The sequence below is a fragment of the Salmo salar genome, chromosome ssa15 (genome assembly GCF_905237065.1).
Source record: "Salmo salar chromosome ssa15, Ssal_v3.1, whole genome shotgun sequence".
In the NCBI taxonomy this organism is placed as follows: domain Eukaryota; kingdom Metazoa; phylum Chordata; class Actinopteri; order Salmoniformes; family Salmonidae; genus Salmo; species Salmo salar.
In genome coordinates, this window is record NC_059456.1 from 35,774,398 (window position 1) to 35,792,186 (window position 17,789).

The window sequence follows — 17,789 nt, forward strand, 5'->3', positions numbered from 1 at the left end:
TTCACTCAGTCTACACAAAGCACATGGAAGCCTTGTCAATGCAAGTCATATTGTACTTTTAACTTTATTAACAAAATTGTTAGTGTTTATGATTGTATATACATTCAAATTTGAACCAGGTAGTCCCCTAAATACACATTAAGAAAATAAAATTAAGTGCATATAATAAACGGTTTCAGGTAGTGTAACTTTGATTAACAGATATCCCAATAGCACATCACCAGATAAAACCCAAAGACACTGGATACTTTGGTAGCAAAAGGTGTTCAAGGCAAATAGTAAGGATTATAGGATTAGCTCTGTGGACCCATAATAAAACCTATTGAACACAAATCTGGGAATCTTTCCTTCCAATTGTGTTATGCCCATGAGACTGACTAATTGTATATTTCATATTGTAAACCATGTAGTTTGGGTCCTGGATGCTAATTGGCTGATACAGCATTTCAACCATGTGTATACCAGACTATACCACTGGTATGACAAATATAAATGTTTACCGTTCTATTTATGTTGATAACTTGTTTATAATCAATACAAGGCACCTTGGTGTGGTATATGGACTGTATCCAGGAGGATATTTAGCAAGAGAAGCAGTTGGTTACCCTACTTTAAGGCATGTCGCATCACCTAGCCTAAAATATAAATAATTTACAAAGAAAAGGAAGACATGAGTTAAAGTATTGTTCCCAGAATATATACTGAGCCTCCCACTAATTCCTCTGCAGATTTGAGGTGCTGCAGGCTTCCTGATTAACTTTCAGCAGGAGCCAAACTCTTCAATCCACTTCTCATACTCCTCCAGGTCGGAAGCTGATACAGACTTAGACACTTTCTTCAGAGAAGACTCAAAGTCCTCCATGGTGGTGGGCATGTGCATCTCGTCCCGGGAGATGTTATGGATCTCCTCTGGCGTCAGCCCCTCGATCCTTCGCCGCATGGCCATCAGAGAGGCATCCCTACAGACGTCATGGAGAGAGGGTTCACTCAAGGCAATGGAACACAAATAACATTACTTTCCACAATTAGGTTAAGAATGATTCCATTATTTCCTTATTTGAGAGGCATCTCATTTTCAAATCAGTGATAGTCTTCGCTGAGGTATTGGAACTAACATACTTGACCAATCTAGTGTTTATTTGTGACTGGTTTCTATTTGTTAAAGAAAAAACTAACCTAAACCTGAAAAAGTAAAGGCCTTACCTGCACACGTTGGTGATGTCTGCTCCTGAGTAGCCCTCCATCTGCTCTGCTATCTTGGCCATGTCCACATCATTGGCCAGCTCCTTTAGGTTTATCTTCAGCAGCTCCACTCTGCCCTTGGCTGCAGAGAAAACAAGCAAACATCACGTACGCCATTGTGAATGAATATATACAGTGCATTCGGTAAGTATTCAGACCCCTTCCCTTTTTCCACATTGTTACGTTACAGCCGTATTCTAAAATGGATTAAATAAAAAATGTTCCTTATCAATGTAAAACAATACCCTATAATGAAAAATCGAAAACAGGTTTAGAAATGTTTACAAATTTAGAGAACAAATGTACTTATTTACATAAGTATTCAGACTCAAAATTGAGCTCAGGTGCATCCTGTTTCCATTGTTCATCCTTTACTCGGTACTTTGTTGAAGCACCTTTGGCAGTGATTACAGCCTCAAGTCTTCTTGGATATGACGCTACAAGCTTGGCACACCTGTATTTGGAGAGTTTCTCCCATTCTTCTCTGCTGATCCTCTCAAGCTCTGTCAGGTTGGATGGGGAGCGTCGCTGCACAGCTATTTTCAGGTCTCTCCGGAGATCTTTGATAGGGTTCAAGTCCGGGTTCTGGCTGGGCCACTCAAGGACATTCAGCGACTTGTCCCGAAGCCACTCCTGCGTTGTCTTGGCTGTGTGCTTACGGTTGTTGTCTTGTTGGAAGGTGAACCTTCGCCCCAGTCTGAGGTCCTGAGCAGGTTTTCATCAAGGATCTCTTTGTACTTTGCGTCGATCCTGACTAGTCTCCCAGTCCCTGCCACTGAAAGACATCCCCACAGCATGATGCTGCCACCATCATGCTTCACCATAGGATGGTGCCAGGCTTCCTCCAGATGTGACGCTTGTCCTTCAGGCCAAGAGTTCAATATTGGTTTCATCAGACTAGAGAATCTTGTTTCTCATGGTCTGAGTCCTTTAGGTGCCTTTTGGCAAATTCCAAGCGGGCTGTCATGTGCCTTTTACTTAGGAGTGGCTTCCGTCTGGCCACTCTACCATAAAAGCCTGATTGGTGGAGTGCTGCAGACATGGTTGTCCTTCTGGAAGGTTCTCCCATCTCCACAGAGTAACTCTGAAGCTCTGTCAGAGTGACCATTGGGTTTTTGGCAACCTCCCTGACCAAGGCACTTCTCCCCCGATTGCTCAGTTTGGCTGGGCGGCCAGCTCTAGGAAGAGTCTTGGTGGTTCCAAACTTCTTCCATTTAAGAATGATGGAGGCCACTGTGTTCTTTTAGGACCTTCAATGCAAAAAAAATTGGTACTCTTCCCCAGATCTGTGCCTCGAAACACTCCTGTCTCGGCGCACTACGGACAATTTGTTGGCTCTAACATGCACTGTCAACTGTGGGACCTTATATAGACAGGTGTGTGCATTTCCAAATCATGTTCAATCAATACAATTTACCACAGGTAGACTCAAATCAAGTTGTAGAAACATCTCAAGGATGATCAATGGAAACAAGATGCACCTGAGCTCAATTTCGAGTCTCATAGCAAAGGGTTTGAATACTTATGTAAATAAAGTATTTCTGTTTTTAAAATGTGCAAAAAATTCTGAAACGTGTTTTCACTTTGTCATTATAGGGTATTGTGTGTACATTGCGGAGTTTTTTATTTTATTTAATCAATTTTAGAATAAGGCTGTAATGTAACAAAATGTGGAAAAGGTCAAGGGGTCTGAACACTTTCCGAAAGAACTGTGTGTGTATATGTATATGAGTTCACTTTTAGATTTTAGATGTTTAACTGTATGTTTCAGGAAAGCAGTGTCAAGTGTAAATTATCATAGTCCACAGACTCTGACACGTGATAGTCCGATGTCCCATTGTGACATAGCTACGTGGCTCTGAGACCACCATCCAAATGGGAATGCACAGCCCGAACGTGCACCTCCCCACGATTCCCAACTAATGCGGTTTCGGTAAGCGTCCTCCATTCATTTTAATGTGTTGACAGTTGGATAAATTGCTTGAAAATTCAAAAAGTATGAAAGCCAACAGACAAATATTCTAGAATACTGCTGTCCATATGCCTACATGTTTTTTGGACTATGATAGACGATTTACAGTGAGTAGTGTTTGTGGACCTGAAGGCAGAGGGATGTAGATTATTTTCTCCAGACGTCGCCTCAGAGCCTCATCGATGTCCCAGGGGGTCCCAGGGGAAGTTAGTGGCTGCCAGCACCATCACCATCTTAGAGGGATCCTCATTCTCTGATGCTCCTCCCACACCTAAACAACAGGATAATATCCTAGGAACGATAGCATCAAAAACTATAGCAAAATTCGATCACTGCTATGCATTTAGGGTACAATAATTTATTGGGCAAGAAACATTTTTATATAGACATGAATTGTGCATGTAATTAATTTGGCCTTCTATAAGCAGAGTAGCTGCTGTGTGTGTACCATCCATCTGGACCAGCAGCTCTGCCTTCACCCGTCGGCTAGCCTCATGTTCCTCTGACGTTCCTCTGCGGCTGCACATGGAGTCAACCTCATCGATGAATATGGTGGTGGGAGCATAGAACCGGGCCTGTCCAGATGAGAAAAGAAACACTGACTAGAGCCACAACACCTCAAAAACACCACCCTTTCACATCATGTAATATGATACCACCAGTTTTCTTCTAGGAAAAAAATATTCCGCCTGGGCAGGGAAGCTGACGAGGATCTTACCATTTCAAATAGAAGGCGGACCAGTTTTTCAGACTCGGAAGTGAGAGTAGAAGATGAAACATTGAAGAATGTGGTTCTGCACTCTGTCGCAACGACTTTGGCCAGAAGTGTCTTTCCTGTGCCTGGAGGACCCACCATCAGCACACCCTAGGAAAATATTGCACATGAATACACCACATATTAGCAAGGCATCGTATCAACTCTTCCAATCAAAATAACGTATTAATCAAGTGGGCCTTGGGCTTCCATGTATACCTTCCATGGTCTTCGTATGCCTTTGAAAAACTCTGGCATCTACATGGGTAGCACAACAGCTTCTTTTAAAAGCTTTTTTGCTTCTTCCAAATCGGCAATATCATCCCTACAGGCATTAAACAAGCAAGTGTTTCCTGTTAGACAATCCTTACAAAGAGAAACATTTTGTATGTTTTTAGAATTATCCTGTTCAGGATGTTAATAATCTTAATGTTAATATGTTAATAATCTTAACACTACAGCATACAATGACATTCTAGACAATTCTGTCCTCCCAATTTTGTGACAACAGTTTGGGGAAGGCCTTTTCCTGTTTCAGCATGACAATCCCCCTGTGCACAAAGAGAGGACCATACAGAAATGGATTGCCGAGATCGGTGTGGAAGAACTTGACTGGTCTGAACAGAGCCCTGACCTCAACCCCATTGGACACCTTTGGGATGAATTGGAACGCCGACTGCGAGCCAGGCCTAATCGCCCAACATCAGTGCCCGACCTCACTAATGCTCTTGTAGCAATGTTCCAACATCAGGTGGAAAGCCTTCCCAGAAGAGTGGAGGCTGTTATAGCAGCAAAGGGGTGGACCAAATCCATATTAATGCCCATGATTTTGGAATGAGATGTTCGACAAGCAGGTGTCCACATACACTACATGATCAAAAGTATGTACATGATGTATGGAAAAGGTGTGCACAGCAGTAGTTATATAGGATGAGCCTCAACTAGAATCCAGTATATACATATGAAGTAGGTAAAACAGTATGTAAACATTATTGAAGTGACTATGTACATAGGGCAGTAGTCTCTATGGTGCAGATTTAAGTATTAAGTGGGTGGCACTCCAAATAATACATTCATGTTCAGCTATTTTGTAGGCCAAAACTAAAAGGTCACATTTAGACCTCAAGTAGGTCTATACCTTTGTGAGCGCTGCAAGAAAGAAACCAGGCTACTTATTATCAGATACTCTGAGCAATAATCCCACTCATTATTTATTTTATTCAAACAAACAGTTTACTAACCAAACTACACACCCAATCAGATACTAATGTAAAGACCTGAAAACAACTTAAATATATTTTCCCAGTAAAGTGCAATATCCACTTATGAATGGGCCTGTAAATCTATACAATAGAATAGGAATGTGTGAGAAAGGAGTCCATACAGTACCTGCATTCTACTTGTACAGGCCATATGTCACTAACGCTGTCTTTATTACATGGTGGTTTGGATGGGGTGGTCTCCAGTTTAACATTTTCTAGAGTTGTCATTATTTCTTCAACCTGTTTGTTTTCTTCGTTTATCTCTTCCATACCTGTAAGAGATGTCAAGAGCAAGGGTCGAAGTGACATTTGCAGACATTTTCTGACCAAAACTCGGTTTAAATTAAACTTTGTTTTCAAAGTGAAACGTCTTATATTTTACCTTTTGCCATCTTTGTTGGAAGCTACTATCCCGTAATGTAAAAAGGTGTTTCTTAATTTGTTCAAGTACTCCCTGATAGCAAACAATAGCAGAACTGTAGTTCCCAAGTAAGGCGTACTCTCGAGCAAGTTTCACGTTTTCACTGATCTCATGCAGACTCATTCTAGGGGATGAAGAACATTAGTTGTTTGTACAGTTCTCTCCAGAAGTGATGACAACAGAGATTATGTAAAACAAAACATCAAGGGCAAGAGTCGACAAGACGGACATAAGGATGTGCCAGTTCTATCTGAATGTTAGCTTACTTAACATAGTTAGCCAGCTAGCCAAGTTAACTCAGCTAGCCAACACGTTTCAGATGAACGAGCAAACAGCACCACCATTTACAAAAACAATACCAGTAATACAACGGGCAAAAGTATTTGTCACAACGTTACTGGCACATAAAAATACAACTTCAAACTAGCTCCCAAACGTCTTTAGCATGCTAGTTAGCTCTAGTGCTAACGTTAACTAGCTAGACCCACCTGTTGCATTGTTGATGGGAAAGAGAAATACGACATAAAAAGTGTAGAACCGCACCCACGGACTGAAACACAAATGGATCCCCAAGGGTTTGAAAATGGCTAAAATCTATAGAATACTGGTAGCTACATAAATAGCGTTTATTTTCGTCTGACAAGAGAGCTTCAACAACCACAACAAAGCCGCCTCTGTTTGAAGCTGTCAAAGCGTCATATCCTGAACTGAATTCAGAACCATAGCGGCAGCAGTACTACTACTGTTGTCACTCTTTCATGTACCAAAAGTGCAAATAATATGGTTGTAAACTGTATTCCATGGGCTTTGACCCTCTTCACCAGACTCCACGTTTGGGTGAAGATACTGGCATTGTTGATTTGTATAGTTAGTAGAGCCAGCCTGTATATTGGATAGTTCCAGGGGTGTCAGGTGTGAAAGGTACAATAAAATGGCATTCGTGCAAGTGCTTTACATTGTTTATTAAATCACTCCCGTTCCCTGCACCCAACCTCCCTAAAATACATTTACACTCAAATCGAATTATGTAATCAAAACCAGTGCAGCAATGTCAGTGTTCCTATTCCATAATTACATTCATAGCTTTCCAAAACACATAAAAGGCAAAATGATGGGATGGAGTGGAGACCCATCCATCCACCATGAGCTACTAAAGAGTGCCCGTTCATAATCCAGTTTCCATTACAACAGTGTCAGTCCTTCATTAACAGGTCAGCTGTGTCAGTGAGCTCATACACAGCGTAGCCTAGTGCTTTGGTTGAGAGACTGAATGAAAGAAGTGATGAAAGCAGATGAAGTGGAAGTGAATGAAAGAGAATAACATTTACTGTACATAGCATAAGAGAGCCTGTCGGCCCCAACTGTTTTTTTTGTTGTATTATTACAATAGGTACCTTTCAGATTTTCCTTGGTGCTGAAAGGCCACATTAAACAAAATAAACACTGTGGAATGACCATTACCAAAAATTACTGAGGAAAGAGATTTTAGAGGGGAATAAAGAAGAGGGCCTGCCCTAATGAATATCAACTAACCAACAGAATAGAGAAAATATTTACAACAATTTATAAATACATTTTATGTATAAATTCAAAAAATACACACAATCCTAGTTCAATCAACTCAGGCTAGTCTAGTTTGAAATGGCAGTCCCATATACAGTATTTGGTGAAAGAGCAGAAGATCAAAGGCACAGGAATGAATAATTCAAGAGTTACTTATCCCTGCAAATCCTACCAGTTATATCACTAATACAGTATATCCCCATTGCAAGACCTTAAAATATAAATTAGGAACATTTCCAATAAAAACATGTTACAACAAAAAAAATCTCATTCATATATCAACTAGCATCACCAGTTTATAATATATTGAATAAATTAAGGCTGAAAACAGGGTTTGTAATTCTTCGAAGAAAACCCTGATATTTTCTTTCAATTAATTTAAGTCTGTTCAGAGTCAACACATATTAACCTTACCATGTACAACCCCATGAATACACTTGTAGTGTGAAAAGACTAAACCCTCTTGTAGACTGTAGTGTAGAGGGACTATACTGTAGTGTAGTTATATGTACCGTGTATCTGCTTGAATGGTACAATTATATCTGATCGTAATTGTTCCGCCCCACAGAATATGCCACTGAAAACCCACACACACACCCTGACCCGCTCTCTGACAAACCAGAAACCTGTTTCCCAGACCTATTATGTGCAAACAGTCCAGCAGAACAAACATGTTCTTAAACGATACTACACATAGACCAAATCACGGCCCTGTGCCCTGTTGCTCTCTTCCTGGTCTCCCTCCTCCTGTGTCAGTGCCTCAGAGTCTGCCTCATCCCCATCAAAACCCTCCTCATACTCTATGCCAATGGGCTTGGGACAGCTGTAGGGGTGGCCGTTGTCGTCGAAGAAGCGTCGGAAAGTGAACTCGTAGAAGGCGTGCTCGGGGTGCTTGCCGTTCCTGAACCACCCATTGAGGGTGTCGTTGTGGTTGCCCTCACCTTCATTGTTGCTGCTCCACAGCTTGTCTGGATCCACCGGGTCAAAGTTGGAGGTGTCTGTGCAGTGAGCGATGGTGGGGATGTAGGGGGCCGGCTGCATTTGCCGCAGGTCGTTGGAGAAGTCGATGGTCTTGAAGAAGGGCTGCACTTTGATCTCGTCAGCACCGTTCTTGCCGAGGCGGTCCTCGGGGCCACGGCATAGTTTAATGATAAGGTCTGATGCCTCTGGGCTCAGCTTTGCTTGAGGGGGGATGTGCAGGGTGGTCTGCCAGTTTATCACCTGGGTAGAATAACAAACCAGAGCTTTAAACATAGAGCGGAGGACAACAGCACTTAACAAACCAGGCCAACATGAGATATGCTCCGTTTTTAACTGGGTTAGATACCTTGAGCTGGGTTTCCAGGGGTGTAGTTGCTAAGAAAGGAGGTTGCCCAACCACCATTTCATACAGAATGACACCAACACTCCACCAATCACACAGTTGGGTGTATCCTTGAAAAGTGAGGTAACACAGTCACATGTTAGACACAATAACATGATGCACAAGAGACAAATAATAACCTTTCAAAATTCCACTCCTGCACTGGTCATTCAAACATCACCGATAATATTTTCAACTTCAGAGCGGATTCAAATTTTCCTTTTCACAGGCTTACCCGTCCTTAGCAGCACCTCTGGAGCGATGTAGTTAGGTGTCCCCACCAGGGAGTGAGCCAGGCAGCGTTGGTGTTGCCTCGCCTTCCTCCTCTCCAGGGGCTTGAGCCGGTCTGCACAGCGACAGTTAGATGGGTCCTGCTCCCATTCCTTACTGAAGTCCATGCTGTCCTGCCGAACATGGTCTCCTGCAGAGAGACGACACAAAGATTTGCATGGCTTTATTGACAATGAAAAGGGGGAGAACAGTGTTACCCTAAAGACCAAAACATCCTCTTGGATTGAAGCAGCAACAAGCATCATAAAACATGGATCATACTAACCACTCTGGTAGTACTTCGAGTCATGTGTCCAGCGGAAGCCGGTGCAGAGGCCAAAGTCGGTGAGCTTGATGTGTCCGTCCCGGTCTATGAGGATGTTGTCTGGCTTGATGTCGCGGTGGATGAAGCCCATCCTGTGCACACTCTCCACGGCGCAGGTGAGCTCAGCGATGTAGAACTGAGCCAACTCCTCTTTGAAGAGGCCCAGGCGGATCAGCAGACTCATCATGTCTCCCCCAGGAATGTAGTCCATCACAAAGTACAGGTTGTCCTTGTCCTGGAAGGAGTAGTAGAGCCGCACCACCCACTCATTATCAGCCTCAGCCAGGATGTCTCTCTCTGCTTTGACGTGGGCCACCTGGTTCCTGAGGAGAACGTCCTTCTTGCGCAGCGTCTTCATGGCGTACAGGGCTCCAGTGTCCTCCTTCCGGGCTAGACACACCTCTCCAAAGGCGCCGATGCCCAGGGTCTTGATCCTCTTGAACATGGACTTGTCCATCTTGGCCCGCTTCAGTCGGATGTAGTTGGACTCTTTCTGAGACAGCATCATGCGCATCTGTTCCTGGGCATCCCCTGATAACTTGACCTAAATTGCAAAATATGACAATTTACATTCAGGCCCTTAAGAGAACCACAGAACATGAATTAGACACAAAATAAGACAACCACAGATGTATTAGCAAAGCAATGGATTCAACCTGGCAGAATGCTGGCCCAGGTCAAGGAACACAAAATAGTAAGCATTAAAACACATTAGAAAGGTAAGAGATAAAAAACAACCAAAGAGATACAGCAGAAGTTCTCAATAAGGCTGGTTGTCTTGGCAAGCATAATTTAAGCTGGACGGAGCACTAAACATGGAAAGTGGATGGGAAGGCATGCATCTCCCTAAGGAGTTGGTGTGATGCGGTCAGTCAACAGAGGGCTTCATGCCGTTCAATTAAAGTGGCCCATCTTTCAACAGCTGCTTACTTGGTCACTGATCTGTGTGGACTATTCAGGTCACAGCATTGATAGGAGATACCTTTACCTTCTACATCAGCTGTTAGTGACAGCAGGGAGAGAAAAGGAGAGAAAGAGAGACAGCTAAGCAGAAGGGAAGAATATAACATTCAAAAGAATGAAAATATAAAATGGGAAATAAATAGTAAAGAGTCAGGAAGATTGAAAGCCAGGACTGCATGACAACATATTTGAAGAGGGTGCCAGAATCTTAAGGTTGACTGTCATTGGACATGCCAAATTACAGTGAAAATGTAGGCATTTCAGCTAATAAATAAATACCCTGTATTCCTCCGAATTGAATAGACCAAATGTATTTAGATTATACCATTATACCATAGATTAGACCAAATTTAACTCACAGGGACATTATAAGCAGTGACTGTGTACTCTCACCCTCTGCATCTCACTCTCCAGCTGTTTCTTCCTATGAATCCTCATCTGGTGGTTCTTCAGGATGTTCTCAACGTGCTGCTCCATGAAGAACTTGAAGGCCTGGGGAGAGTAGAGAGGCACTCTGGGGTCTCCTCGCCGTTCCTCGTCTTTCTTGTTCCGGCGCATAGGCACTGGAGATGTGGTGATCTGTTTATTCTCCTTCTCTGTTCCCACAGCAGCAAAGTCTGGGCCTTCTGGCCTGTCACTAGCGGTGCTGCTACAATCCTCCTCCTCTGCATCCTCCTCTCTCCCAGAACTGGGCTTGGGCCCTGGGTCATAGGCAGGGCAGAGTGCAACAGGCTGCTGGAGGAGGTGTTTGGGGTATGGGGGTGGAGGACCCTGGTAACTGGGCACCTCTGCTACTGGCATGGGTACCTGGGGCATGGGTGCTGGTGGTAGCGGCTCCTGGTAGGTAGTGGGAGGTGCAGGGGGCTGGTGCATCCAGGGTGGGTGTGCAGGGGCCACGGCAGTGTGTAGCTCAGGCTTCTGCACGCGCATGCTCTTTACAGGCTGCAGGATGGGGGCCTGGGTGATGGCCGTCACTGTGGTGGCAGAGGGCTGGGAGCTGGCCGGGTGGCCCTGCCTGTTGCTCATCTGGTGGCTGTTGAAGGAGCTGGATCGGACAGGGATGCTGTGCTGCTGCCATGAGGGGGACACGTCCTGGTTACCACTACCTGGGGAGGACTGAGGCTGGCCAGGGGTGGCTTGGGACCAGGACTGAGGCACGCCCATGTTGTACATGTCAAGGTTGTGACTGTTCCGGTTAGGCACCATCATGGACTGGGGGAGGTTACCACCGTTGATGTAGGATGGGGAGGAGGCAGGACCTCCGGCCTGCATCTGTTGAGCGGTTGGGCTTTGTCTGTTGCTCTGATTAACTGGGTAAGGGGGAGGGGGTTGTCTGCTGCCACCACTCTGGTGTCCCATGTAGTCTGGCTGAGGGGAGCCGTTCTGAGACCAGCTGGAGGGGAAGCTGAACTTGTTACCCCCAGAACTCTGCATGATGATGGGCTGACGGCCCATGGGCACTGGGCTGATGCCCCTCTGGTTCTGGGGGGCTGAGTAGCCTTCAGGCCAGGCCCCTTGGGGAACAGGAGAGATGCGGGGCATGAGGTAATCCATGTTGCCAGAGAAGCGCTTAGTGGAGAGGTTACTGTCCCAGGAAGGTGGGGGCGGGGTTGCACCTCTGTTTGGGGGAGGGGTGACACTGCGCACCTGAGGGGGTAGGGGAGGGTTGACCCGTTGGTTGTTGCCAGGGTGACCCTGTGGGAAGGCTGGGGGTGGGCCTCGTCCTGCCAGGTCACCCTGGGGTCCAGGGCTGTCTGAATGGTAAATCATCCCCTCCACCATCATGGGGCCATGTCTCTGAACCAGAGACTCCTTGGAACCCTTCCAGCTCTGCCTTCTTAGCACAGGCTGCTGAATGTGAGATGAGCCTGCAATGATGGAAAGAAAAACTACAGTTCATGGCAGCATATAAAAATGAATAATTATGTTTGCGATAGACATTACTGAAATATGAAAGAAAGCAAACCAGTGCCTTGTACAACATTCTCATTTGAAACACACTCCCTTCCCCCAAACCAGAGTTGTTCAACAGAATCTTGTTCCCTCATTGACAATTGATTGTATCTCCAGAGACAAATAGTATAGCCAAGTCCTAGATCCTGGAACAATGGTAGCCAGGTTTCCGTGAACAACCCTGGGTAAAGGAGTGGTTTGGTCCCAGAGGACAGACACCTACCGGGGGCTTTCATGCCTGCATTGACGGGGCGGGCGGCGGCAGCCACCATCTGCTCCCTCACAGGATCCTGGTAGCTCATCTTACTAATGTACTCTATGGCTGCCTCCACACTGCGACTGTTGGTCTGCTTCAGAGCACGGATCACCATTTCCTGCACACAATACATTTACTAGCTATTAATACCTGAAATAAAAGGTTTCTCGAGGCGCTATTAGACAAACATATCAAGTTTACAGGAACTACTTATCCACAACTCTCAAATACAATGGAATGAATATATATATATATTTTTTGTATTTATTTAAGAACCAGACATATCAGCAGCTTTTTGACATACTTGGTTTCATTGATCTCTGCCGCAGGGCTGAGTATCAAATGTATTTGTCACATGCGCCGAATACAACAGGTTTCACCTTACAGTGAAATTCCTACTTACAACAATGATTTAAGAAAGAAAAAAAAAACATGTTAAGTAAAAAATAGAAAATAAAAGTAACAAATAATTAAACAGCAGCAGTAAAACAACAAGCGAGGCTATATACAGGGGATACTGGTACAGAGTCAATGTGCGGGGGCACCGGTTAGTCGAGGTAAAGTGACTAAAGGTCACAGACAATCATGACACCCTGAGCATGCAGCTAAAGCTGGTCATTCCACATTGCATAGCTTTCATATTTCACATCAGTCTCCTGTCATCCACCAACAAAGGGAAAACATTCTGCAATAACTCATTTTGTGCAATAGCTTGAATATTTCAGAGTTGTTCATGGTATAAAGTGTTTCCCCTAAGATGTTTTTTTTTGTAGCGGTGGCAAAGTTAGCATAGTGTGTGTGTGTGTGTGTGTGTGTGTGTGGAGGTAGAAATGGACAATGGTGTGAACCCCGAGCAAACATTTATGAGTTCCTTCTTTTGCTCAACAAAATGTTGCTGTTTTAAAGCTAATTTCATGAAATTCTACATATTTTGTCATGGCTTATGCTGTGTTCTTATGCTATCTGAGTAACTGAAACATAAAATCAATGGGGGCCCCATGCCAAGACATTTTTGGAATTTTACATTCTCCCTGACTGTCTGGTTTTTATTTTGGTGAATGTTGTTAGTTCTCAAAGATTATCTTTATTTTTTATATATATATATACATATAGCTCCATTATCTTTTCTGCATACTTTATATCTCGTTTTAGTCTTTAAGTTTACACTGAAAGCGTTGCACCATCCCGAATAAAAAAACATACAAAAATATTCCAAAATATAATCATTTGTTAGAATGGTGGTGACGATTTTATAACTTTATAACTGGTATAATTATAACTGGTATAATTCAGATTATTCGACAACGTTGCTTGACTGATTTTAAACATCTTAATTATTTTTGTTATATTCATTCAAATGAAAATAACTTAATTTACTACACAGTACTAATGCGCTACCTAGGTTAAGTAGTTTCCACTTTTACATTCTTCCTCCTTACCTCCTCAAAACCAGCAGAGAGCAGCACCAGCAGCATCTGTTTGTTAACCTCTGCAGTCCTTCCAGAAGAGCTGGGCTCATTGGCAAAAGGCATCAGGGACTTGCGAATCTCCTGCAAGGCCTTGTGGTAGGGGTTTTTGGGGTTGATGCAGCGCCCTTGCTGCCTGGGATCTTCAGGCATCACCTTTCCAGCGCCCCCCATGTCCACCTTAGGGAGGTCAGAAGGCCGGGAAAGGTTACGGAGACTCTCCCGAATTTCCTGCAGCATCTGGTGGCTGTTGCCACTGTAGTTGCTGGCGGGGAAAGTCTTGGGTCGCATCTGTCGATATCCTTCGGGTTTCTCCCCTCTCTTCATGTAAGAACATGTAGGTTGGCAGCCAACGGAGAGAACAAGAGAGGACTGCGAGGTTATCTGGGGCCAAGAGATGGTTCAAGACGAATTACTTTACATCTGCATCCTGCTGAGTACCTGGGGATGACAAAACATAAACATGGTGCAGCTAGCTAATAGTAATGAATGCAACCTCTCAGCAGATACTGAAGGAACTAACGTTTGTTAGCAAACGTAACCATGAAAACGAATGGTGTTGGTGGCTTACTTAGCTAGCTTACAATAGTTAACTAACGTTAGCAACCAAAGATGGTTAACCCTGTACCTATAAACGTTACTGACTGTAGAATGTTATGTAAGTAGATTCGTTTTCCAGCAACCTAACTTACAAAGCAAAAAGTTAGCTTAGAATACAATTCAATGTTTTATCTAGTTTACGCTAAAAAGTAACTAGCACCTGACTCAATTTCAGTTAAATAACTAGCTAGCTAGCCAGCCAGCTAACGTTAGCTAAACCAGACAGCAAAGCCCGACCACAGGTATAACAAGGCCCGGCTACTGCGGGTTGTCTTCGGCCGTCGGCGTCGCAAAACAACCACTAGCCATCCAAGTTAGCTATAACTAGCAGGTTGTTGTCAATGAACTTACCGGCAGCAGTGTTATTCTCCTAATCAAATCTCCAGATTTCAAATCAACTAGAAAGTGCGATCAACTATGAGTACATCTACTGTTTTAGACGTTTGAAAGTAATTCACTTTAATACTACTCCGTGTTAGTCCCAACTGTGGCTCGAATATTCCTGTGATGTCTGACAGAGACAAGTTTCCCGGATGTGCTGGTTCACTGGGTTGTTTCCCCCCCATCATCCCTTGTGATAGCGCCCCCCTCCAAGTACAACATATAAACAAAATGGATTCTATAAATAATCTCTCATAAGATTTAAAATGTGGTCCATATAATGGTTCTTTGTCAAACTGTATATCTTGTCTGTTATGAAAAGTGACACATAATTGGATAAGTGAGAACACATTTTTATGCAGACATTTTATTTCAAAACACAGGAGTTAAATGACATGAACACAACCAATATGACTTCCCCACAAATCAAGCACTCTGACTGGTGTTGAGCACAATTTCCTGTACAAGAGTAATATTTCAGTGGTAATAAAAGACCTGTATGCTTACAATTTGTTCAACCTCCTTCAGGACTATCAAAAACAATCACCCGATTGAGGTTATCTAATCCTCAGAAGCGAGACCTTTTACTGAAAACAGATTTTAACAATCAGTTAAAAGGTAAATAAAGTCCATCCAGCATGTCTATTAATGTTAATAGCAAAACAGTTTTCTAAATTGGGACCCGTTTGTTGACATAAATAGCCTCTCCGTCTGTTCCACACACCAAGCATTGTCCCAGCACATCCAGACTGTTCACAGACAGGGTCTGGCTCGGCAGCATGTGAGTGGTCTCAAGGCGTCCCTTACTTGAGTCTCCAGTGAGCCAGGAACTGATGAGGGACTGGTTCCCACCTGCTGGGGCTGTTGCGCTGCGCGAAACTATGCTTGTGTTCCGTCCACCTGGTGAACAAAAAGTACAATTCGGATTATGAATGATTGGTGTTACAGTAATGTTATCCTGCCAAATAAACAGGTTGATATATCAAATACTTCCATTTAGCAATAAACACAACCATCCTGCTCTGTGAGCCTTTAAAAATATATTTCTGATGACTTGCCTTGTAAGAAGGATGGTGTGTCTGAATTTGAGGAAGTCTCCCAATGCAACAGTGATCCATCCTCTGAGCATGAGAACAGGTGGTCTGGGTTTGATGGATGAAAATGGACCTCCCACACTGTGAGCACAAAAAAACTGTTAACCTGTGAACCAAAGATAGACTTGCTGTTTTAGTAAATAAACTACTTCCATAAATATCTTACTTTCAGCAGAGTGTGCCTCCATAAGTGAAAAGGGCATGTTGCCTTGTCTCACATCCCAGATACAGAGCATGCCATCCTGCCCCCCTGTGGCCACAATGTGTTGTTGGTTGGGGTGCCTGTCCACACAATGCAGTGGGACTCTGTCCCCAGTTCTTGCAGGCAAAACAAAATACATAAAGGACATTACACAACAAACTTGTAGGACCAGAAAAACTGATTTACATTAGCTCTTCAAATATTTAAACAGCTTACAGTGAAAGAATCTGCGATGGTTCATTGCCCTGCTGCCTGAAATCCCATATTTTGAGCTGGCCAATTGAATTGACAGTAAGGATCTCCGTAGTCCTTAGGAAAGTCACATCATGGATTGTGCTACTATCAGCATTTTCTGACAATTAAGAAAAAATAGTATGTCAGTATCATCTTGGTTAAAGGGTGGGATTTTATTTCAAGTTCCAGATGACTTTTGGAAATTAGCATGTAGGCCATTGCAAGTTCAAAATGCAACCTTGATGAAAACAATGTCCACTGCCAGGGGAGAATACAATTATCTATGAGGTATTGTTACTAAAGTATTGTTTCGACCTATGGTGCGCAGCACTCCTTCCTGGTCCGCTCTGAAGAGGATGATCCTTCCATCTTCCCCGACCGTGACAATCTCAGGGCTGTTACACACAATTCCAGTACATGGAGCGTTGTCGCAGGGATAATGATGTGCTCTTTCCCACAATTGAGAAACAGACAATGTCTGTTGAGAAGGGAATACAGGTGCTATTGAACACAAGGTCCTCCACAAGCTACCTTGACATTTGTAATTGTCTATCCATGATTGTTGGTGTATCTTCATTATGACGATGTCTCGTGAAATAACATCCATACCTGGCTGTTGTGGTGATGCCGAAAGATGATCACTGCTCCAGTCGATGATGCTGTTACTATTCTGTCTTCATCCAGAAACTAAAAGTGTAAGATTGACATTCAATTATGGCATTATATTTTGAAAATAAGGACCAAGTACAACAATATCAGTCTAATATCCTAGACCTAGTTGATAAACTTACTTGAAGGTCCAGAACATCCCCATTATGTTTGTGTTCACATACTAATTGGGGGTCTCCCTCAAATTCATCGTCCAAACCGGAGATCCCATTCTCTCCGATGGACCAAATGGAAATTTTGTTGTTCTTAAAAAGAGATGTATGCAATCAGACAAAAATACATGTTCAACAGCTGATTGATGGTAGCTAAGTATACTAGTTAGCTATGCATAAATTGCCCTAACGTTAGTGGCAGCACACTGGACTTCTGTAATGTAGGTAAGTAAAGTGACATGTTTGTTATTATTGACAGAGAATAATAAAGCAAACTAACGTTGTATTGACAGTACCGACAGTAGCTAGTTAACGGTACAGTTAGCGGTTTGGCTAGCTAGCAAACCCACCTCGTTATCCCAAGACCCAGTAGCAAAGATGTCTGGTTGCTGTAAAGACGAAGATGAGACCGGTCTCCATCTCGTTTTGCTGATTTTCTGTGACACATACTTTGCATTGATACCCTCCATCATAATAATCTTAAACGTAGCTACTTGTACTTCTGTTTATTTTTTTAATTAAAACAAGTCCCCTTAACATGAATTTTCCTGAATCCCGCCAGGTCTCATATGGTGGCCCATTAGGACAAACTGAACTAAATGAAACGTTAAACGCCTTGTAAACACGTCACTAATTCATTAATGAGT

At 43.4% G+C, this 17,789-nt stretch overlaps 2 protein-coding genes and 1 pseudogene across 4 annotated transcripts; all 3 read right to left on the minus strand.

Annotated features, from left to right (window-relative positions):
- Positions 1 to 45: 45 nt before the first annotated feature.
- Positions 46 to 6,347, minus strand: LOC106571307 (katanin p60 ATPase-containing subunit A1-like; annotated as a pseudogene).
- Positions 6,348 to 6,592: 245 nt separating this feature from the next.
- LOC106571304 (serine/threonine-protein kinase LATS1) lies at positions 6,593 to 14,963 on the minus strand. 3 transcript variants are annotated; one of them, XM_014144215.2, is made up of 8 exons: positions 14,762 to 14,963; positions 13,784 to 14,251; positions 12,312 to 12,462; positions 10,529 to 12,003; positions 9,134 to 9,716; positions 8,813 to 8,998; positions 8,542 to 8,648; positions 6,593 to 8,435 (listed from the first exon to the last, which is right to left on the minus strand). In XM_014144215.2, the coding sequence occupies exons 2-8, from the start codon at positions 14,135 to 14,137 to the stop codon at positions 7,902 to 7,904; spliced, it is 3,390 nt and encodes a 1,129-aa protein (XP_013999690.1). In that variant the 5' UTR covers positions 14,138 to 14,251; positions 14,762 to 14,963; the 3' UTR covers positions 6,593 to 7,901. The 3 variants fall into 3 exon arrangements, 2 of the variants coding, with proteins under 2 accessions (XP_013999690.1, XP_013999692.1); XM_014144217.2 differs by having other exon boundaries at positions 13,784 to 14,194; positions 14,762 to 14,954; XR_001320906.2 differs by lacking the exons at positions 6,593 to 8,435; positions 8,542 to 8,648; positions 8,813 to 8,998 and adding an exon at positions 10,103 to 10,172 and having other exon boundaries at positions 9,537 to 9,716.
- Positions 14,964 to 15,142: 179 nt separating this feature from the next.
- On the minus strand, positions 15,143 to 17,767 carry LOC106571302 (nucleoporin Nup43). Its single transcript, XM_014144212.2, has 8 exons — positions 17,493 to 17,767; positions 17,113 to 17,235; positions 16,931 to 17,008; positions 16,637 to 16,799; positions 16,304 to 16,439; positions 16,052 to 16,203; positions 15,850 to 15,966; positions 15,143 to 15,691 (listed from the first exon to the last, which is right to left on the minus strand). The coding sequence occupies exons 1-8, from the start codon at positions 17,613 to 17,615 to the stop codon at positions 15,462 to 15,464; spliced, it is 1,122 nt and encodes a 373-aa protein (XP_013999687.1). The 5' UTR covers positions 17,616 to 17,767; the 3' UTR covers positions 15,143 to 15,461.
- Positions 17,768 to 17,789: the final 22 nt, after the last annotated feature.

Bases quoted from the DNA above. Each gene is read 5' to 3' on its own strand.
- LOC106571304 (XM_014144215.2), bottom strand. From the start codon at position 14,137: ATGAAGAGAGGGGAGAAACCCGAAGGATATCGACAGATGCGACCCAAG. The intron at 12,463-13,783 runs GTAAGGAGGAAG...TATTGTGTGCAG, and splicing joins TCTCTGCTGGTTTTGAGGAG to GAAATGGTGATCCGTGCTCT. The intron at 8,999-9,133 runs GTTAGTATGATC...GTCTCTCTGCAG, and splicing joins CTCGAAGTACTACCAGAGTG to GAGACCATGTTCGGCAGGAC.
- LOC106571302 (XM_014144212.2), bottom strand. From the start codon at position 17,615: ATGATGGAGGGTATCAATGCAAAGTATGTGTCACAGAAAATCAGCAAA. The intron at 17,236-17,492 runs GTGGGTTTGCTA...TCTCTTTTTAAG, and splicing joins CTGGGTCTTGGGATAACGAG to AACAACAAAATTTCCATTTG. The intron at 16,204-16,303 runs GTAAGCTGTTTA...TTTGCCTGCAAG, and splicing joins CCATCGCAGATTCTTTCACT to AACTGGGGACAGAGTCCCAC.